Genomic DNA, 23,498 nt, shown 5'->3' with positions numbered 1-23,498 from the left:
CCCCCAACTACCAATATTTACAAAGTCCCAGAGTCGCTTATAATAAGCAGACATGGCAACACTGGTTGATGACAACATCAACATGTGTTGATGTTGTTGTTGTAGTGAGAACTGGGAGGGGAAAGTTACAATGTAGACCACACCCCCACGCAGCCTTCCCTCCCCACAAGGAAGGGCAGTGCCCCAAAGCATTATGGTCATTGTAGTAATGCAGCAGTCCAGTCAAACCCCAGTCAAAAACACATACTTCTATATTGTTCTGGCCATAGGGTGCAAATTTAAAAATGTGCTACTATTGTCTACTACAAATATTATTAACATTGAGTGACTGTAAGTTCTTCCAGGGGTGAAATGCTCCTTTAACATTTGTATATGCTACATGAAGGGAAAATCAAACGTATGCAAAAACTGTCAAAGTAGCCCAGAATCCCGAAGAGAAAAATGCATTGAATTAATAAAATAATGATTATGCCATTTGAAATCTTAAAATACATGTTTATGTTACTCTACCAGTAACCTATGAGTTGCAGGTAAAAACTAAATGATATAAAAATAGAAGCATTTGATATTCCATCGTTCCATCTTTATTGTCAAGGTGGGTGAAATTCATACAAAGTCAAATCATCACGTTGAATGCATGCATTCAATTCAATGACAAAAAATAAAATAAAAAATAACTTTCCATGAGTGATTCCTCTTTAGTATCTATGACTTGTCTTTGTCATACTGGATTAGAATGATCATACATTTGTCATGTGTAAACTCAGTTGGCTTCTTTGAAAATAAAACAAGGATTTACTACTGTCCAATACAATTTCTAACCCATATGAATCAATGTAGTTTATCTTCAGATGTGCATCTACACCAACGCATTTGTCACAAAGTGAAACTAAGTGTTTTCCCCCCTGTATGAGTTCTCATGTGTCTTTTTAGATCACCCTTTTGACTACAGCCTTTGTCACAAACTGTGCAAGTAAAGGGCTTTTCCCCTGTATGAGTCCTCATGTGGGTTTTTAAGTAATGTATACGACTAAAGCCTTTGCCACAAATGCTACACATAATGGACTTTTCACCTGTATGAATCGTCATGTGTCTTTTTCTATCTGCCATTCGACGGAAGCATTTTCCACAAACTCTACACGTAAAGGGCTTTTCCCCTGTATGAGTCTTCATGTGTGTTTTTAGATCACCCTTTCGACTAAAGCATCTCCCACAAACTCTACAAGGAAAGGGCTTTTCACCTGTATGAGTCCTCATGTGGATTTCTAGATTGGACATTGAAGTAAAGCCTTTGCCACACACTGTACACATAAAAGGTTTTCCCCTTGTATGGTACCTCATGTCTGTTTTTCGATCACACTTTGGACTACTGCCGTTTCCACAATTGTGTCTTTTTAACTGATACATTAAAATAAAGCCTTTATCACACACTTCACAGGTAAAGGGCCTTTCCCCGGTATGAATCATTTTGTGTCTTTTTAGATGATCCATTTGAGTAAAGCCTTTATCACAAACCTCACAGGGAAAGGGCTTTTCCCCTGTATGAATCATCATGTGTCTCTTCAGATGTCCCGTGAAGTTAAACATTTTGCCACAATATGTACAACTAAAGGTTTTTTTCCCTGTGTGACTCCTCATGCGGGTAGTTTTCAGGTCTTGAGACATCTTGTTGCTGTCTTCTTCCACATTGTGTGTCTTGTGTGAGTTCAGTGAGGTTAAAGCTGACTGACCTTCCTTGGTCTCCTCCCAGTCATTACTGTCTTCAGTAATGTCAGATTCAGAACAGTCTGAAGAGAGGAGCCAGACATCAATAGTGGGTTGTGATGTTCCACAGTCCTCTACAGCAGCTTGTGTTTTCATGTATCCGGTTGAGGTGCTGGCTAGACGCTCTGTCTCTCTCTTTTCATCGTCATGTACACTCTTTACTGCTAATAATGTCAATGTTGAACCATCAGCATCCTCTGGTCTCTCTTTCATCTGTGGAGGTTGTGGTTCCTGCTGGACCAGACTGTGGCTCCTCTCCTCATGTTGTGGAGGCTCTGGTTCCTCCTGGACCAGACTGTGGCTCTTCTCCTCATGTTGTGGGGGTTGTGGTTCCTCCTGGACCAGACTGGGGCTCCTCTCCTCTTGTTGTGGAGGTTGTGGTTCCTCCTGGACCAGATGTGGGCTCCTCTCCTGCTGCTCAGCAGGAACCTCCTCTGTACACACAGCTACGAAGTCTAGGGGAGAAAAGAAAAAATAAATGAGAGAAAAGCACTGAATGTTTGAAATTTACATTTTCTGTTTCTCTTTCCAAGTAGTTTGTGTTCCACTCGGTTGCCATAGACTTAACAGCGGTTTAGTTATTTCCAACACAGCAGCACAAACAAAGTGGTCCATAGAAGACGACAAAGGAGTGGCTTTTTCACTTCCGTCACATCCAACTCCCACAGAACAAGTCCTGTCTCGTCCCAATTACGGGCCAGAGTAAAACAAAATAGGGTACTATGGAAGGTCAACTATAAGTAGGAAAGGGCCAGCTGGCTTAACCAGTTATTTTAGCTAGTTGGCATTAACAAATACCATTATGGAGGTTAGTTCATCAAACACTTCTACATGACACTTAACCAATCCTAAAGTGCATCAATATGATAGAACAAAAAGGAACTGTAGGATATATTTATACTTCAGTCAGATAACTCACAAATAGATTGAACTAATATTTTATTATAGAATGAGAATAAAAGTGTGGATACAATATTTATCTTGGCGTTCAGGGTCTGCAACATTTTTAGATATAATATAGATATACAATAACAACCCCATGGGGAACAGAACTAATAGCAGAGCCTATACTAGTGGTGCTGGGGTGGTGGTGGGAGCAAACAGGTGCATACCATAACAGTCTAGGGACAAATGACTAGTCCTTCATAGTCTCACCTGGAGAAACTCCATTCATACTATAAAAAAGTACAAGTATGCTGGTACTTTTCAATTTGATACGTTTACGTTTTTTTACGTCTTTTTTTAATACATTTAACTTTAAACACCCAATAAAGTCTATGGGAAAGTCAATGTTGTTTATACTAAAAACCCTTTTTTTCTTTCACTTTTCAATCATGTTACTTCAGCATGCTTTAACTTACAGACTCCATTTAAACTTTAAAAGGTTGAGGCATATTATGATCTTCATTGCTGTGTTTAACTTTTTGATCACTTTTATACTTTTGAAGCTATTCCACTTCAAAGCACAAAAGGACAGAGGAGAAATGCCCCAGGTTTTTGTAAAGTCACTGCGGCCGCAACAGATTATGTTTTTTACATCACCAAGAGGTCTGCTCTCCAATTTAATCCAAAGATCTAAGCTGTGTGATGTATACATTTTGAGATAAGACCATTAATATAAACCCATACCTCTCTACACTCTAGCAATCAATGCAGCTGGTGATACCTAACCTGTCAGTCAGTGGCTGCTCAATGGTGCTGCAAAGTAATTAAGTACTACTGTATACAAGTGCTTACAATGCACAGTACAATTGTGAGGTACTTTTACTTTACTTTCCATTCTTGTTACTTCTACTCCACTACAATGACAGCATTTGACAGCTTTAGTTACTTGTTACTTTGCAGATGTTATTATTAATACAAAACCTACAGTAACCACATACAGCCGATCTACAATGTGATGCGTTATGAGCTTGTACATCTGCTATTTTCTGAAAATTTTAGTACTTTTACTTTGGTACTCAAAGTATATATTGATGCTAAAACGTTTGTACACTGCAAGCTCCAAAACTCCCACCCCCCCACACACCCCATACTCCACCGCCACCTCCCACACCACATGACATACCCCCCCTATAAACAAGAACGAAATGACACAAGTCATATTCTACCAGGTGCTCTGTGTGTGTGTGTATATGTGTGTGTGTGTGTGTGTGTGTGCGTGTGCGTGTGTGATTGTGATTGTTTTCATAGACCCGATTACTTGCTCTGTGTGTGTGTGTGTGTGTGTGTGTGTGTGTGTGTGTGTGTGTGTGTGTGTGTGTGTTTTCATTGACCAGATTACTTGTTTTTCGGATTGCTTGTTTCTTGCCAAACCTGGCAACATATATGCGACGGTAAACGCTAATAATGTTTTTTATATAAGTGGTGGAATTTTTTTTTGACACCACACGGGTCTTCCCAACAATATAGGCCATATTGTCTAGATCCTTTTCGTTCAGTTTCGTTCCCATTAAGTGGATCTAAATAATCTCTGCTTCTTAAAACATATCTATTGATAGTAAGTAAGAAACAAAGTTACCGCCATCTGATTTGGCGCAGTATTTTTATAATCAGTGTTTAAAAGTCGGTACTATTTTCTTAGCCACGTAGTAATACTTTCAAAGGGGTGGTGCGGTTTTTGGCACGTGATTCCCGTTACAACCAATGGGGTCGCCTCTTTATTTCCACCATTTCCTGCAACAACAGCCATAGCAACGGTAACGTCCGAAGAAAATAAATCAAAACAAAGTTTAAAATATCCTTCAAAAGCACGTCAAGGAGTCGAAACGATGCTATATGAATCTTATGTCTGTCCAGAAAGAAGAGGTTCAGGAATTTACACGGACAAGATGGGATACATGTACAACAAGCCATGGATACACGACGGTCGTCTGTCCCGACCGAACTTCAAACAGGTGTTTGCACTATTTACGGCCCGTACATCTACATAAACGTTCAGATTTCAAATATAAAGTGCTTAACGCATGGCCATTGATGTTACAATTCTGTATGGTCCCGCAGAAATACCCGTATATTCCGTATTGTTCAATAAAGAGTATTCTTAACCGATCGGTGGCCACTTTCTCATAGATTTATAATGTATCAGAGTTCAATACACCTCCCATCCGATAGGGTCGTGTGGTTGAAAGGATATGGTGAAAATGGCCACCGATCGGATTAACAGGCTTTTTATTGAACAATACGGAAGATACAGGTACTTCTCTGGGCCCGTACATAATTGTAACATCCATGGCCATGGGTAAGCATTTTAAATCTGAAATATGAACGTTTACGTAGATGTACGGGCCGTTAATGGAGAAAGTGCAAACACCTGGTTGAATGTTTCAGGGCTACTACAGAACGTGCGTCAACGTTACTTATATAAACATCAATATTGTGTGGATATGGGTTCTTACAAGCCTCCTGAGGACGCTGGGTTTCACGCAACATTCTACCAGCGTTTTATTGACACAAAATACATGAATGTGATTAATGTGAGAGGAAAACGGCAGAAGGATCAACTCTCTCAAACAAAAACGTCAGCAGGTGAGCCACACACATATACACACACACAGGGCTCAAATTTTAATATGAGACTGAAATCATTTTTATGTTATCACAAGAAAAAAATCTATTGAAGATAGCATATCTACAAGCTCACAACACGTCGCGTTGTGAAAGTAAAACTACCTCAAAATTCTACTTGAGTACAGTAGCCTACTTGAGTAAATGTACTTAGTTACTTTACACCACTGAAAGTACAGGTACTAAAAAAAACGTACAGTACTCAAGTGAATGTCCACCACTGCATCTCACCAGTGCTGATAAAGCCCATAAGCTAATTGGCAATATGGCCAAGTAAGAGATTGTAAACAAAACATGCATGTCAATATTGGACTGTCAAATATTGATTTGTCATTTTATGATTGTATGGGTGCCATTATTGTATTTTAAACATTCGTGTGTCATTTCATCCATGTTCCATCTCTGTGATAACTCAGACATCTTTACATCGTTAACAGCTAATACACCAGATGTTGTGATTGATAAAGAGTCCAGGGAAGTGTCTGTATTAGATAGCCTGCACCTTTGACTCTAGCCTAGAGGACACCTTTATGACAAAGGTCATTAAATACCAACCACTCCTACATACCATCTCAGAGCTGGGCTATTAGGTGCAGACTATTTGTTTTTATATTTGGCAGCCTATAGGACATACCCACATACTGGCTGTTAGAGGGTTTCAACAACTTTGGATGCCCAAAAAGGTAGCAAAAAGGTTGGCAAAGTATTGTGCTGTATTTGGCAGCGGCCATATATGGCGGAGACGGTGTTACTTATACCCATAGAGTACTGAGTGACATGTGTATTGTATCGTGACGACATATGCCAGGATTATGTGAATGTAACCTTACTGCACCTATAATATTTGTGTCCCTGTATGTTTCTCCTTTATGTGAACATAAATAAATGGTTAAAATGTGTGTGTGTGCGTGTGCGTGTGCGTGTGCGTGTGTGTGTGTGTGGAAATGAACCACCCTTCGCTGACCGCTACAAGATCTTCTGTGAGAGTCATCCGCCATGGCTTATAGTTGACCAAGAGGTGATGAAAATAAACCAGCTACGAAGGATGTTCGTAAACACAGTGAAGAAGCATGAGGACCTTGATGCTTCAAACTACAGGTAACTCAAATACCATGTGTGTCTTTGACAGTTCTGGGAAACAAAACAAAAACCTTTATGCTGAAAAGTACATTATAGATGTATTGGGGCGGCCATAGCTGAGTGGTTAGTGAGCCCGCCTAGGGAGCCATATGTGTCGATGAAATGAAATTTGTCCCTGAGCAAGACTCTTAACCCCTAATTGCTCACAGGCCCTCATTGGAAACAAGCCCGCAAGGACTTTCATGAACGTCCTGTTAAAAGGAATTATCCTTATCCTTATCCCCTCACAAAAACGTCTATTAGAGTATATTTAAACTAAATTGGCTATCATTGTTAATACATCTTTATTTATACACTTGTGCTCATCTTTCCCTAACATTTTATGTTGCAGGCAGGATAAATTGAAGCGGAGGTTGACCCCTGATTTCCCCCGGCTGGTTTTTCACTGCCCTACCAAGTGCAACATTTCTGAACATACATTCATGTCCTTCCTAGGTATTTTAGGAAAAAGGTTTGGTGATGCAGGGCTGCAAGACATACTCATTGAGTCAAGTTGGTGCCCCAAATCCATTAATGGTGTGATCAGTGGTCATCCACAGGAGATGCAGTCTGCACTTTCATATTTTGTCATATTTGTATACTATTTTTCTGCCGTTGCACTGTCAACCAACATTTCTCTGTTCATACCTGTGAGTGACACAGAAAGCCTGATCTGGGGGGTGGGTGGGTGGGAGGGTTGATGTACAAATGACACATGCTGTGACACACTGTGGTATTTTAATAAATATTTCATACCATATGTTGTAATAATTTGGAGCTTTAGTGTATTTATTTTACTCTAGTCCATTTTTGGCATTATTCCAATCTAGGGGGCTGATTTTCAGCCATTTTGGGCCAAGGAGTGCTGCTTTTTTTCTCCTACCTTTCAGTACACAGTAGGTTGTGACATTTTCTATGTATGAAATATAAGCTTTTAGCTAAATGTACTATGTGTATGTTTCATTGTGCTGGGCACCAATCACTTCAGTAGAAGCGTTTTCTTTCTACATTTCATGATCGGTGCACCTGATTCGGATGCTATCAATGCATTGAATGGGACATATCACCTTTTATTAGACCATTGAATGGGCGAAGTAGGCGACATACTGACCTACCCGCGATTTATCAGACCATTCATTGGGTGTTATCAAGACATACTGACCTACCAACGGAGATGACTTAAATAGTTCAGTTTCGGTTTTGGTTTTGGTTTCGGACCATGACACCCAATGAATGGTCTGACAAATCGCGGGTAGGTCCGTATATCACCTACTCGTTGCCTACTCGCCCATTCAATGGTCTGATAAAACGTGATAATCTCCCATTCAATGCATTGATAGCATTCGAAGCCGGTGATCAAAATTCAAACATGAGTACACTAAGGCACCAATACTTGTTTCAGATGTTAGGTACATGTATTTATGACATTTGAGAAAGATTTTGTGTTGCCAAAATCAATTTTCAATATTTTACAAGCAAAAATAGCAGCACAAGATTTTCGTTTTTTGGTTATTCACTTTAATATACATTTCTGGCTTGTGAAAAAATACTGCAGGATTTCGTGCATTTTTTCGTGCAGGATTTTCTAGGCACTTTTTGGAGGGTCACCACACGGCCTAATAGCGAAGATTAAAGTCAGTGTGAACATGGCCAAATAAAAACTTAATAGACCACCGAAGTCCTGACGTCATTCGTTCATCCCCAGGTTTGCGGAAGTAATTTCTCTATGGAGAATAACATTGGGTCATCTTAGAATCGTCTCATATAAGAATTGTGGTCCAAAAATAAACAAACTGTCCCGGCGATATTGTCAGGGAGGAGGTTCTGTATCGTTTATGATAGTCAGTCACTTATATTTGATACAGTCTGTTTCTGGCGAAAATGTAACTAATTCGGCGGAAGTAACATTAGCGTTTTCTCACCGTCAGTTGATGCTTTATATCCATAAGAGTCAAACCGCCAGGGTCATTTGTTTATTTTTGGAATTTTGGGATTCAGAACGGGGGTGGAAAACTGCGAACCAGGTAGACAAACAAAGGATGTGTAAATGACGTCAGACTTCGGTGGTCTATAGCCAAACTAGGTCTAATGAAGCACGCTAGCATTTAGGCTAACTGTTGCCTGAGGCAGCAGTGCAACTTGCACTGTCTGCAACTGTTGCAGCGTGAATGAGGGGAGCGGAGGGCGGTTACTGCAGAGAGCCATTGGCTTAAAGGAGTGAAGGACAGCCATGACAGCCAATGATGAATAGGTGTCGACTAGGTGTCGAATAATTGTCGAATGATGATGATTAGTCTGACTGTTTGTAGACTCAGGCGCTCTTCGAGCACCTGGTAAAAAAGCAGATCTTCAAAGTCATGCTTTGTGAGCTTGTAGATCTGCTATTTTGAACAAGCTTGACAATCTTTGGAAGATGTGAGTACTTTGGTACTTAAAGTATATTTTGATGCCAATACTTTTGTACATTTTTGGCACGCTACTAGTTCTACATAGCGTGGGAACAGACAAATCTGCCAGTGCAAAACAAATAAATAATTGCCCTCGAAGTCCTACATGCTTACACCTAGAAACACCATTCAAACTTTAAAATGTTCAACTTACTGTGGAATCGTGTGCTTGTACATGAATCTTTGAAATGTTTTGTTGTATTTAGAAATATTTCACTTTAAAAGTTCAGAAAATTATAATAGAAGTCAATGGAAGATTTTGGTACTTTACTTTCACCTAGAAACTCCATTCACAATTTAAAAAAATCAGCTTACTATGGACACACATGCCTGAACGTTTTACTTTGAAATGTTTTGTCATTTTTCAGATATTTAAAACCAATTTAATCCAATCAGGAGAGAGAACTCATACAGGATAAAGAAATGAAATTGGCAGTGAGGAAACATAAATGAGCAGACACATTTGGAATTGGAACACAAGCTGATACGTGATCTCTGTGAGGTTCTTTCTCCTGATTGGATGAAATGGGTGACTCACCTGAAAATGTATTTTCTATGTATTAAAGAGCCGGACACCTTAACAAACACTGTTTGTTTTACAATGTTTTAACGTTTGAACAATTTTGTTTAAATCAAGTAATCACTTATAGCACATTTAAGTCAAATCACTGATATTACTGGATAAAGACAGTGAATAGAAAGAAGCCTTTATGTGAGAACCTGTTTGAGCAGGTATGTGTGGTCTGTTTGCCATTGCTCAGGGCTGTTTGCAACCCTTTCCTCAATAAAAATAAATTTTTCTTTCAACACATAACATGTGTTTAAATAAAAAATTGTGTTTATTGAGGAAAGGGTGTGTGTGTGTGTGTGTGTGTGTGTGTGTGTGTGTGTGTGTGTGTGTGTGTGTGTGTGTGTGTGTGTGTGTGTGTGTGTGTGTGTGTGTGTGTGTGTGTGTGTGTGTGTGTGTCAAAAAAAAAAACACTCTGGGCTGTCACCATATATGGCCATTAGAATAAATACATAAAGCCATCAAACTACACAAATTACCCTGTATTTTTCTGTATTTTGCTGGATGATGTTATTACCTCAACACAATGCTCTAGTTTCAAACCCGTTAGGTACCATGGCTGTTTTTGGGGATATTCTGTTTGACATAGATCTTTATCTCACAATCTTCAAATCTCCAAAATAAGTAACACACTGAGCCACTAAGACTGCACACCCATCTCATTTTCACCATTGCACCATTCATACACTACATCAACAAAACCAGTCAATCAGTCAGTCAGTCTGACTTTTAACTGACTGTTGGTAAAATTCCTTATGCAGTTAACAAAGAAAGTCTCACAATATAAAAAAAAGAACCTATGTAATTCAAGTAATACCAAAAGGAAAGTTAAATAAATAAAGAGTTAAATGCTACTGTATTTAACCACTTTCAACCTGGCATCCCTATTTAGCTCATGTCAATGTAGGTCAACATTTTCAAAAGAGTTTCCATAACTTTCCAAAAGTAGCTACATTAGCCGATATATCATCATATATATCATATCATATTTTAAAGAATGGTATAGTATACTTTGATTGATTGAATTGATTGAATATTTTATTAGGCAAAAAATGTAAAACAGCACAGTTACATAAAAATACTTTGTCTAACAGGTCCGTTCATAAAAGTCCTTGCGGACTTGTTTCCAATGAGGGCCTTGGTATTCAATTCATATACATATATAGTGGCACCACAGTTCAAATATCATTACAAAAATAACAGCAAAAAAGATATCACTATGTACAACAAAAAAATAAAAGAGGGGGGAAATGATATGTACAAGAACAGGGGGGGGGGGGTCTGCTGTCTAACGGGAAAATGGTACTACCTCCTCCTTTGGCCACCTGAAAGGTGCTTTTTTAAGGCTCTTTTAAATGAGCCCAGCGAACTGCATGTTTTGAGGGATGGAGTTAGACTATTCCAATCCTGGGTGGCAATGCTGTAGAAGGAGAATTTGCCCATGTTTGTTTTATGGGTGGGTGGTACCAAATTGTTGTTAATGCTCCCTCTGGTATTGTGACTGTGGGTGTCGCTAACCTTTTGGAGGTATTTACTCAGATATGCGGGAATAGGGGGCATATCGGGCAAATTTGCATTTACAATTTTGAAGGCCAGTCCCATTTTTTGTTGTTTAACCCTGTCTTCCACCCTGAGCCAGCCTAGGCTGGCAAAATGGGTGGGAGAAAGGTGGGTCATGGGCCCCAATCCGAGGAGTAGCCGAATCAGTTTGTTTTGGGAGGTTTGAAGCTTAGTCTTCAGTGACACTGAGGTGTTGGAGCCCCATCAGGGCCCCAGAGAGGGTCCTGAGGGCCTGAGGGTTGACAAAAGAGGAAACTCTGCCCATAAATTTGGTTCTCTGGTTAACTCTTTTGACCACCTTTGTAGCCATGCTTTCACCTGTCAGGTATTTGTCAAGGATACAACCCAAATAGGTAATCTCTTCTTTGCTAGAGATAATTGTGCCGTCGACTTTGACCTTGAAATCATTTACATCCATCTGTCTGAGGGAATGTTTGGTCCCAAAGAGAATGGATTCAGTTTTTCCAAGATGTAGTGAGAGTTTGTTATCGGTAAGCCAAGTGCGGATTTTTGAGAGTTCGGAGCTGAGCGCCTCCTCAACTTGCAACTTGTCCTCTCCCGAGATCAGGAGTGCCGAGTCATCAGCGAACAGGAACAATTTGCAGTTACAGGCAGCATTCATGTCGTTAATGTATAGAAGAAACAGTAACGGCCCTAGAATGCTACCCTGAGGAACCCCACAGCTCACCGGGAGGGATGAGGACATGGTTCCGTTGATGTCAACCACTTGTTCTATTACTACATGCATGTTAAGAGCGGAAACATGACGTGAACACATTTGAAACATGTGTGTGAAACAGTGCTGTAGTTTATCTATCCACTACATTCACAAAGGGGGGGGGGGGGGTTATCCCACAAAAGCATCCTAATGAGTTCTTGACAGGTTTGATCCTATTTTGTTGAGTTAGTATTGTCCAACAAAATAATGGTCATGTTTGTGTAAGGCTGTATTGTATGTATTTATTCTAATGCCCGAATGGTTCTATTTGCACCTGTTCATGCGTATTTATATTTCAAGACATAATGTGTTTATATAGGCCAGGGGAAAGGGTTGCAAATAGACATTTATGTTCCGGGCTATTGAGTCACAACAGCTTTTCTATCCATGTGTTTAGAGCTTAGCTGAAGACACTGCGGTATTCTCCAAGAGACATTTAAACTTTCTTTGGGCAATTGGCGATCGAAAGACAGACAGACAGACAGACAGACAGACAGTGTATGTTTGGAGGTAGTCCAACATTTTAAACATGTTGCACAAAATTACAGCTAATCTCCAGATTTAACATCATGAAGCACACTAATGCAATTGTTTAAATAGCAATGTCGAAAATAGCTGATCTACAAGCTTGAGATTGTAGATCGTCTATTTTCATAAATAGCCGTATGTAACGTCTATGTATATATATGCAACCGCAGCCACTGTGATGCGTTGTGAGCTTGTAGATCTGCTATTTTGGAGAAGGCTTGAAAATCTTTGGAAGAGTACTTTTACTATGGTACTTAAAGTATATTTTATAACACACACACACACACACACACACACACACACACACACACACACACACACACACACACACACACACACACACACACACACACACACACACACACACACACACACACACACACACACACACACACACACACACACACACACACACACACACCTGATGACAATTAGGAGAATGGAAACAGCTGATCAACTGGAGCCAAGTCTACAATCTCACACTTGGTCAGAGATACCAAGTCAAATAGAGCACAGTCTGGGACCCTGATTGAATTTGTACTTTTTATATTATTTTTTTGTCTTGAAGCGAGCCCACATTGTTTCTTCAGGAACAATATTTTCTAGTTTTATTTAATGTTTTACAACGGAAGAAGACAGTGCTGCATTGTTTTAACTAACAACACAACAACAAGTCTTTAGTAGTTCAGTAAGCAAAGTCCAGGAATAGACCTCACAATTATTACATAATCGCCTAATCACAATTATTTGAGATAATCGCAAAATCGTCATAATCGTTTCAATGTTGAAAAATGTTCATACATTTTCAAGCATTTTTCAAAAATAGCTGTACCTACATAGTCCATGAGCCAGAGCCCCAAAATTGAGCAATGATTATCGAAAGAGTGGGCAAAACCATACCTATATTAAATTGTGCATAGGGTCAATATAACTAAATAAATATATGATAACCTTTCCACAGGAGTAGCTTTTTCATATTTATCACACATTTTGTTATTTTCCTCATACGCACATGACAGGTGAAAAAAAATTACAAAATTTAAAAAAAATAGTTACCATAATGAAACTTCCCCAGTTGACTACTTACATGAAGACAATGATTTATCCTATTACAAGTTTAAATATGCAAATTAGGCATTTAGTCCATGAGCCAGAGCCCCAAAATTGAGCCAGATATTGAATATTCCCTCATTAAAAACCTTTGACTCCAACATCTTAACAAAATGAAATAAGAATGTTGACTCTGGCTTTGTCCAATGTTCCAATGTTGATTCTGGAAAGTTATGCAAATTTGGGCATATTTTCCTAATGCCTAATTTGCATATCTAAATATACAATTTCAGAAAACTTGTAATACGATAAATCATTGTCTTCATGTAAGTAATCAACTGGAGAAGTTTCATTGTAACTATTTTTTGAATTTTGTAATTTTTTCACCTGTCATGTACGTATGGGGAGAATAACACAATGTGTGATAAATATGAAAAAGCTACTCCTTTAATATAGGAATGGTTTTGCCCACTCTTTCGATAATGAAATTGAAAAGTGTTGTAAGCTTGTAGATCAGCTATTTCCGCTATTTAACTCTTTTTTTTAAAGTATCAAATTATTATCTATGTCAGTAATTTCTGTGTATATACTTGAGTTATTTGTCATATCTACCCTGTGCAACTTTTGATCACTAAGCCTAAAAGGCAAACGGAAATATAATTTGTAGTCATATTTTCCAGTGTTAAATGCCAGAAACAATGAATCGCAATTAGTTGTGTAATCGTCAACTGGAATTTTGTCATTGTGATTCCCTATCCAGGAATTATTGCTTGATCTAACCCAGTGGTGCAGACAAAAAAGGCTTTCTTCAGGTGAAAAAAATAAGAATGTATTGTTTTTAGCAACAATACAGTGAGCAGAGCATTAAAATCACATTCATAATCACATACATGCACAATGCATATACTAATGTTTTCTTTCTCACCTGTCTTCTTTCCTTTGGACTTTTTCTTTCTATCTTTTTCTTTCTTCTTTTTTTCGCTAATTCCTCCACCTATTCCTCCACCTACGTTCACCAAAACAAAAACAAGACAAAAAAACTTGATGCGATGCAAAGTTAAACTTGAGCCTGTGTGAGCCATTCAGATCTCAGCAAAAATACATCTAAAGTCAGAGGGACAGCTGGTATTCCCCCCTTAAATTGTTCAAGTAGATTGACCCATTCCATCTGATACCATTATTTCTTTCCCGATTCCGATACCTTTTCATGGCAAGGGCCCCCAGATTAATATGTATTTGTATATGGGCCCCATCTAAAACAATTTAGTGCCAAGATTTGTGTTGTTCAAAATGTTTCAAAAACATTTAAATAAAAGAAAAGCAGATCTACAAGCTCACAACGCGCTGCATCGTATAACGCTGTGAGCTTGTATATCGGCTATTTTCAAATAAATAGCCTATGAAGCCTTCTCGCTTCTTTTGGGCTTGTTTTCATGAACCTGCTTGTTTCTCTCGCAAAATCTGCCAACACTGGAAATCAGAAGAGGCGTGTGTAGTTTGATGTTGTGCAGAGGTGCAATGTTCACTGGACGGCCTTGCACGGCATGCAAGAACCTATTTGACCAGGAGCACGCGCAGGCACACGCATAGATTTAAAACTACTTTAAATTCACACTGAAACAAAGTTTACAAAGGCTCCCGACTCACGCCAGGTACATTAACATAGGAATTAGCCTAGATGCATATCAATGGTCCATTGTGTGACCTATAGTGTAGGTGTTAAGTAGCTGTAGTATACAACCCTCGTAGACGTATTTATGATTCTGACGTTTTCAATCTACGAGAGTTGTAGGGTGCACTTCCCATAGTGACCTGGACTTTCTGCACTATGCCCCGTAGACACTCCAAACATTGTACAAAATGAAAATAAAGGCGCTTACCGCCGAGCCCCAAATGTTAACTGGGTCTACGGGGTAGTAGTGTAATGTAATAATCCATATCTTTCAATAAAGAAGTGTTTTAATGCCGTCTGTGGCCGATTCTGTCGGAAGTTCCCAATGGGCGGTAGTGACGGGAAGTGAGGGGGCGCATCCGGTGGAACCCGGAATTACACTAAATGTAAACAGGAAGTAAACGAGGGTGAAAAAATGGCGTTCGGCCACAGACGGCATTAAAACACTTCTTTATTGAAAGATATGGATTATTACATTACACTACTACCCCGTAGACCCAGTTAACATTTGGGGCGTGGGGGTAAGCACCTTTATTTTCATTTTGCACAATGTTTGGAGTGTCTACGGGGCATAGTGCAGAAAGTCCAGGTCACTATGGGAAGTGCACCCTACAACTCTCGTAGATTGAAAACGTCAGAATCATAAATACGTCTACGAGGGTTGTATACTACAGCTAGGTGTTAAGCGACGTGCGCGTCACATCATTAAAATACAGTGCAAGCACATCCCAAATGAACATAGCAACACTGATGTTGTGCATGTAACAGACATACCTGTTAGTGTCTCTATCTCTCTCTGGAAGAGGCTGCACATGAACTCTGCAGCCGCACTGAGGCGCTCCAACACAAACACTCTGACCCAACAAACATCACCGCTTGTGTGTTTCTCCAAAACACACAACATCTCCTCTCCCACCGACGTCAGGTGTCCATTTATCTTCAGCCGTACGGACTCCATTTGACGCGTTTTAACTCCTTTAAGAGACATTTCACCTCCTTTAAGAGACATTTCACCTCCTTTAAGAGACATTTCACCTCCTTTAAGTGACATTCTTTGTTTGGGGGAACCTCGCGTCAACAGGAAAAACTCCGAGGATTACTTCCTGGTCAACGTGTTTCAAACATGCGCAATGAAGGATCCAAGGCACTGCTGCCTTAATGCCTTTCGCCCCCTGGTGGAGGAGGTGTGTAACTGTCACTGAATGAACGGACAGACAGACAGACAGACAGACAGACAGACAGACAGACAGACAGACAGACAGACAGACAGACAGACTCAGTAAGACACAGATGGCAATTTATTGAATTTATTGCTGAACATGCACTTTGTATTAATTACGAAGAAACAATAAAATATTATGTGGATCTTTGTATAATATTCACTTTAAAACTGCTGACCAGTAGTCTACACCAGTGGTTCTACACCTTTTCAGGCCGTGACCCCCAAAATCGTATTTGAACTGTGGACAGACGGACAGACAGACAGACAGACGGACAGACGGACAGACGGACAGACAGGCAGACAGACTCAGTAAGACACAGATGGCAATTTATTGAATTTATTGCTGAACATGCACTTTGTATTAATTATGAAGAAACAATCAAATATTGTGGATCTTTGTATAATATTCACTTTAAAACTGCTGACCAGTAGTCTACACCAGTGGTTCTACACCTTTTCAGGCCGTGACCCCCAAAATCGTATTTGAACTGTGGACCCCCCCCCCCCAAAATAATCATATTTGAACTGGGGAACCCCAAGATTAAGCATATGAGACCCCCCAAAATAATCATAATTTGAACTGGGGACCCCCCCAAAATAATCATATTTGAACTGGGGACCCCCAAAAATAATCATATTTGAACTGGGGACCCCCCCACCCTGATAAGCACTTGGAATTTAGGAGTTGAGGCATTACATTTAGTTTGACTCGACTAAATATTGTGAAAATAGCACATCTACATGCTCACAATGCCTCTCAACGTGAGGCGTTGTGAGCTTGTAGATCTGCTATTTTCACAATGTATGCCTCTTTCTTATATATTATTTGACAATTTGGCCAATGTTTTACATTTTTCACTGGCCTAGACGCCGTTTCTCAATACCCGAACATGGGAAGTCCAGACTTGCAAGTTCGCAGGGGGAGTATGAACTTCCGAGGATGGGAGGGAGGGAGGGAGTCAGTCAGTCAGTCAGTCAGTCAGTCAGACAGTCAGACAGTCAGACAGTCAGTCAGTCAGTCAGTCAGTCAGTCAGTCAGTCAGTCCGTTCATTCAGAGACAGTTACACACCTCCTCCACCAGGGGGGAAAGGCATTAAGGCAGCAGTGCCCTGGATCCTTCATTGCGGATGTTTGAACCACGTTGACTAGGAAGTAAGGCCTGGAGTTTTTCCTGTTGATGCGAGGTTTCCCCTTAACAAAGAATGTCTCTTAAAGGAGGTGAAATGTCTCTTAAATGAGGTGAAATGTATCTTAAAGGAGGTGAAATGTCTCTTAAAGGAGTTAAAACGCGTCAAATGGAGTCCGTACGGCTGAAGATAAATGGACACCTGACGTCGGTGGGAGAGGAGATGTTGTGTGTTTTGGAGAAACACTTAAGCGGTGATGTTTGTTGGGTCAGAGTGTTTGTGTTGGAGCGCCTCAGTGCGGCTGCAGAGTTCATGTGCAGCCTCTTCCAGAGAGAGATAGAGACACTACACACTACTGCAGGTATGTCTGTTACATGCACACCATCAAACTACACACTACTGCAGGTATGTCTGTTCCATGCACACCACCAAACTACACACTACTGCAGGTATGTCTGTTACTAGCCCTGGTCCAGAGCGTTAGTGAGTTCTTTAACGCTCTGCCAGACGCTCGGCTGCTTATGGACAAAGAATTCCACTGCCCTGCGGGGGCTCCAACTGTTGTAAAAATAAACTAAACTACTTAGCTACTCACCCGAAACAAAGGCTGTTTTGTGTTGAAAGTCTATTCTCCAGGGTGGGAAGCCTCCTAACCCACCTGCACGGAATGTATTGACAGAAAGTAGCTCATAACATGTCTACGTGGATTTTTATGAAACCAAAACTTCAGCTGCAATGTTGGTGAGTTTAACGCTGTTTAATACAATTGCAACTCTAGATCTAAGAGTGTCTTGCGGCTAGGCGACCCCCTGGAACCCCCTCAAGGATCCCTGGGGGACCCCGGACCCCACTTTAAGAAACACAGGGAATATTTTGGATGTCTTGAGGTATATGACTTGCTCCTTGGTGTGTCTTGGCTACAAAAAGTAAACATAAAAAAACACTGCTAGACCAGTGGTTCTCAAAGTGAGGCCCGGGGACCCCCAGGGGTTTAAACATCCTTATTACACGGCTTGGTTGAATGCTTGATTCTGATTGGTCAATTACAAAATTCTAGTGGTGGGGAAAAAAATCAATGAACGAACGATTTCGTTCACGGCAATGATTTGTTCACGTTCTCGCTCAGTAGCGCTTCCGGTTCCGTCCTGCAGCGAGTGCGCGCGGCGCGGTAAACAGAGCGCATGGTCTGGTTTAGCCCGTGCCCTCCCGTTCTCCTGTGTGCGTGACATGCGCGTAGCGGGGAGGGGGGGGGGGGGGGGGGTTGAACGAAATCTTGAACGTGAAAGTTTCAGGTTTCAGGAAGTGAATGGGTTCATTCACGGCAAAGAACTAGTTCTTATGAACGAATCGATCATGAACGACCCATCACTACTGAATTCAGCGTTCTGTTATTTCTGGATAATGACCGCTGGGCTCAATAACAGACCACCGCTGTCTAATAGTCCAGGCAATCTAGCCCATTTTAGACCCAAAAGTCAGACTAATTGTAAGAGAATTTTTTTCAACAGATATCATTTCTATGAGGTGTCTATAACAACATACTAAAAGTCCTAAGAAATCCTAGATGCGGAAATATGTTTAATTCTCATAAATTCAAGATGTGTGCTAATACCTCGAGAAAACTAAAAACCCTTATGGGCTTTTTTTTTCCTTTTGTCCTATCACAATGAAACTTTCCACAATGAATCTTAACATGAAAACTAAACTTTTTTGTATTACAAGTTTCTTTGAAACTTAATTTGAATATGCAAATTAGCTTAATATATATTGAATATGCCCAAATTTGCATATCACGAAAATTACTTTTCCCCAAAATGTATTATATTTACATTGTTGTTTGTTAATGATATCAAACACACTAATCAGACTTTCATGAACCATTTCATCGAATATTATTATTACTAGAACTTCGGCCGCGCTGCGCGCGGCCTCAGCTCTATCGCCCGCGCCCACATAGCACCTGCGCCCACACAGCGATCTGTGCGCCCGCCCTGCACCCCTCCTCCTCCTCCCCCAATGTGCAGTATTGAGAGCCCTGACGTCACAACATTTGGAGTGATGGCCACTGCACTCTGGTTGATTGGAATACACCTAGGGCCCAGGTACAGCTGAGATGAGAGAGATGTGTATGTTAGACACAATATGACTCTGAGCAGGCATCACAGTGTTTAAATTGCATCTGGTGAAGTAGAGACTTTATTTTCCTATGTAGGTAGTATTGTGTAAATACTGTATGTACAGTACAGTACGGTAGGTACTGTACTGTACTTGTACTGTACTGTACTGCATGTACTGTACTGTACTGTACCTGCACTGTACTGTACCTGTACTGTACCTGTACTGTACGTACTGTACTGTACTGTACTGTACTGTACTGTACTGTACTGTACTGTACTTGTACCGTACACGTACCGTACACGTACTGTACTGTACTGTACTGTACTGTACTGTACTGTACCGTACTGTACTGTACCTGTACCTTTACTGTACTGTACCTGTACTGTACTGTACCTGCACTGTACTGTACTGTACCTGCACTGTACTGTACTGTACTGTACTGTACTGTACTGTACTGTACCTGTACCTTTACTGTACTGTACTGTACTGTACTGTACCTTTACTGTACTGTACTGTACTGTACTGTACTGTACCGTACCGTACTGTACTGTACCGTACTGTACTGTACCTGTACCTTTACTGTACTGTACCTGTACTGTACTGTACCTGTACTGTACTGTACTGTACTGTACTGTACTGTACTGTACTGTACTGTACCTGTACTGTACGGTCTGTACTGTACTGGGGGAGGGGGGGAGCTGCATAGACCAAGGCAGCGCTTGTTTCTGTGTGCTCTGCAGGGGAACGAAGGTGCTGAGGTTTTGTGGCAGATGATGATGATTGGCTGTTAAAAGAACCCTCAGGAAGTAAATTGCAGCTGGCGAAGTGATTTGCATAAGTATTGGGGCATAATGCGTTTGTTATTGATTGTACATCCTGCAAGTACAGTAACGGTATGGGAAGCAGCTGTAAACACAGGCAGAATATGGAGGAATTTTGGGGGAAAATGTGGAGTTAGTTGGGCCATGTGTCTGCTTGGACATTGGCCCCATACACTCGTGTACACTCCATGAGTGTGGCAGCCAATTGGCCGCCAATTATGGTAGCAGGATTATAAAGGGATTGGCACTGAAAAAAGTAAAAACTGACTCTAGCTTTCTCAAACAAGCTAAGGTGTTCAGCCTGTCAGAGGAAAAGGAATCATCGTTGCAGCAGGTGAAAAGGCTCTAGTCTCACTGTATGGGGGTGACAAAGATGAATCGCTGGATATGCTGAGACACAGGCAATTCTGTGAGAAAGACCACATCTTCAGTGGAACCTCAAACTCTTCCACCAACATCATCAGCTGTGAAGTTCCACAGTCTCTGTGTGTTCTACCAGATCAATGAATGGAAAGGAACAAGTGAAAGCATGAGTCCAGAAGACTGGGGATGGCATGTTATAGGTGGTAGATTCATGCCAATAATGACTGATCAGCCTGCAGGACCACCAGAATTACTTGATGTGGTCTGCTGTAGCTGCAAGAAAGACTGCAGCACGAAGAGATGCACATGTAAAAAAACATGGACTCCCTTGCACTACCATATGCGGAGAATGTCGTGGTACTAGCTGTACAAATTCCCAGTTGCCTGATTTATCTGATGACTATGATCCAGAGCGGAAGAACTAGCACGCCAAGAACTGAAATAGGGGGTGCAAGAACAAAGAATCATACAAAAGGAGTTCAGGATAACGTTTGAACAATAAAATAAACAAAAAACAAATAAGACAAAAAGAACCTCCCCTGTTGTTGCTACCTTGTCGTGGTGGGGAGGCTTGTGCCCTGAGGACTATACCAGTGGGAGTTATACCCCCGGCAGGTACAACCAAGCCGGGCAGGTTTCAGGTTAGAGGCCAGTCCAAAAGCAGCATTGCCATCAACCGTTAGCAGTAGGATGGTTGGGGGAAGATTTGACGGATTTATGCATTTGTCATATATATGAATGGTGTTTTTGATGTTATTCTATGAAGTCACAATATTTTGATGAAATGGTTCATGAAAGTCTGATCAGTGTGTTTGATATCATTAACAAACAACAATGTAAATATAATACATTTTGGGGAAAAGTCATTTTCGTGATATGCAAATTTGGGCATATTCAATATATATTAAGCTAATTTGCATATTCAAATTAAGTTTCAAAGAAACTTGTAATACAAAAAAGTTTAGTTTTCATGTTAAGATTCATTGTGGAAAGTTTCATTGTGATAGGACAAAAGAAAAGAAAAAAGCCCATTAGGGTGTTTAGTTTTCTCGATGTATTAGCACACATCTTTAATTGATGAGAATTAAACATATTTCCGCATCTAGGATTTCTTAGGACTTTTAGTATGTTGTTCTAGACACCTCATAGAAATGATATCTGTTGAAAAAAATTCTCTTACAATTAGTCTGTCTGGAAATGCTACTTTGCCTGGACTATAATCAAAGACTCAGAGCACCTGCTGCTCTGCTCGAGTGTTGCCTTACCCAACATGATAGCCATGTAAACAAACACACAATGTCGTTTACAGCCAAACGTTGCTCCTAAGAATGTTTTTGAAAACATTTGAAGGGAGAAATAGACAGATTAGACCGCTTCTCAACAGTTCTCAACAATGATCGGCTCGTCGACAATCATCCCTTGCATGATATACAGTATATTTTCTATTCAAAAAGTAGCAGATCTACAAGCTTGCAAAATGCTTCACATCCCCAAGCATAAGAACCAGGCAGCGGGCACTAGAGTTTTACCGATACCAGTATCGGTATCGGTGAGTATGTCAGTCTATACCGTTCTGATACCATGTCATTTATCACATGATGATATTTAATTTACAGTTTATTTACATATTTAGAATTTTTCATTACATCTCTAGGGCACACCGCTGCCTGCCTGTCATTGAGAATACCAGCTGTCCCTCTGAATTTGGACTAGTCTTTATTTTTGCTGTGATTTGATTGGCCCACACAGACTCAAATTTAACTTTACATCGCATCAAATTTTTTGTTTTGTTTTGTTTTTGTTTTGGTTGACATAGGTGGAGGAATTGGCGAAAAAAAGAAGAATAAAAAAGAAAGAAAGGAAAAGTCCAAAGGAAAGAAGAAGACAGGTGAGAAAGAAAACATTAGTACCGTATTGTGCCGAATATAAGGCGACTCTGATTATAAGATGACACCCATTTTTCAAGACACATTTTTGTAATCATTTTTTTAAGACAAATTCTTGTTCTTTATAAAGAAAATCAAATTGATTATAGAAAAGGGCTTACAGAAATCAAAATTAAGTTGTTTTTAACATCTTGTTTAATGTTACAAAATGTACTGCTGAGCAGTAAACTGTAGTCTCATGGTATTTCTTATACCAGTAACAATCATGCTATCACTCTCAGTGAATAAGCAACAATCATGTGGCATATCAAATGTCCAATAACTGCCTTAACCATCAAAGTCAAGTCTTATGCAAGAACAACATTAACAATTCATACTGTGAAAAACACATTCTAGATATCTGACTGTAATGAAACAACAGTGCATTAAAACAGTGGTGCAATACATCTGACTGTAATGATGAAACAATAATGAAACAACAGTGCAATAAAAACAGTTAGTGCAAATTAAATTGGCTGTGTTTGCTATAGGCTATTGCAATCTGCAATACAAAAGTGCAGTAAAACTGTTGTGCAAATTGGCCTAATAACCTGGCTCTTCATATGCAACACATCTGACTAGGGGAAAAAATATAGGGTGCTAAATTGCAATAAAACAACAAAGCAAAGTGTCCTACTTGGTTCCTCAGATGTGTCATATCAGAATAGACTATAGTCTATTCCTCACAAAGGTCTTCTGCTTAGCTGGGCTCACTCTCGCTCTCATCACTGCCCCCGTCCTCTTGTTCCACGGGCTCCGTGTTGGAATCAACGGATTCTTGAATCCGTTGATGATGCTCTCTGAGGAAACAGCATCCCATGCCTGTAGGATCCATTCACAGAGCATACGTACTGCAGGCTTCTGAATCTTTCCAATCGGCATCAGTGCGTGATCTGCAGACAGGAGCCACTCTGTGTATCTCTTGCAC

The 23,498-nt window shown here is 40.3% G+C and overlaps 1 protein-coding gene across 2 annotated transcripts; it reads right to left on the bottom strand.

Annotated features, from left to right (window-relative positions):
• Positions 1–588: 588 nt before the first annotated feature.
• On the bottom strand, positions 589–16,043 carry LOC308083910 (uncharacterized protein). 2 transcript variants are annotated; one of them, XM_080426327.1, is made up of 3 exons: positions 15,768–16,043; positions 14,247–14,327; positions 589–2,219 (listed from the first exon to the last, which is right to left on the bottom strand). In XM_080426327.1, exons 1-3 carry the CDS (start codon positions 16,021–16,023, stop codon positions 877–879), a joined length of 1,680 nt encoding a protein of 559 aa, XP_080282453.1. In that variant the 5' UTR covers positions 16,024–16,043; the 3' UTR covers positions 589–876. The 2 variants fall into 2 exon arrangements, with proteins under 2 accessions (XP_080282453.1, XP_080282454.1); XM_080426328.1 differs by having other exon boundaries at positions 14,247–14,315.
• Positions 16,044–23,498: the final 7,455 nt, after the last annotated feature.

The sequence above is a fragment of the Gymnoscopelus braueri genome (genome assembly GCF_963280865.1).
Source record: "Gymnoscopelus braueri genome assembly, chromosome: 4".
Lineage (NCBI taxonomy): Eukaryota > Metazoa > Chordata > Actinopteri > Myctophiformes > Myctophidae > Gymnoscopelus > Gymnoscopelus braueri.
Note: the sequence above shows the minus strand (reverse complement) of the source record. Positions and strands in the feature narration are given on the sequence as shown.

Bases quoted from the DNA above. Each gene is read 5' to 3' on its own strand.
- LOC308083910 (XM_080426327.1), bottom strand. From the start codon at position 16,023: ATGTCTCTTAAAGGAGGTGAAATGTCTCTTAAAGGAGGTGAAATGTCT. The intron at 14,328-15,767 runs GTATGTCTGTTA...TGGTGAACGTAG, and splicing joins AGAGATAGAGACACTAACAG to GTGGAGGAATAGGTGGAGGA. The intron at 2,220-14,246 runs GTGAGAAAGAAA...TTTCTCCCCTAG, and splicing joins GTCCAAAGGAAAGAAGACAG to ACTTCGTAGCTGTGTGTACA.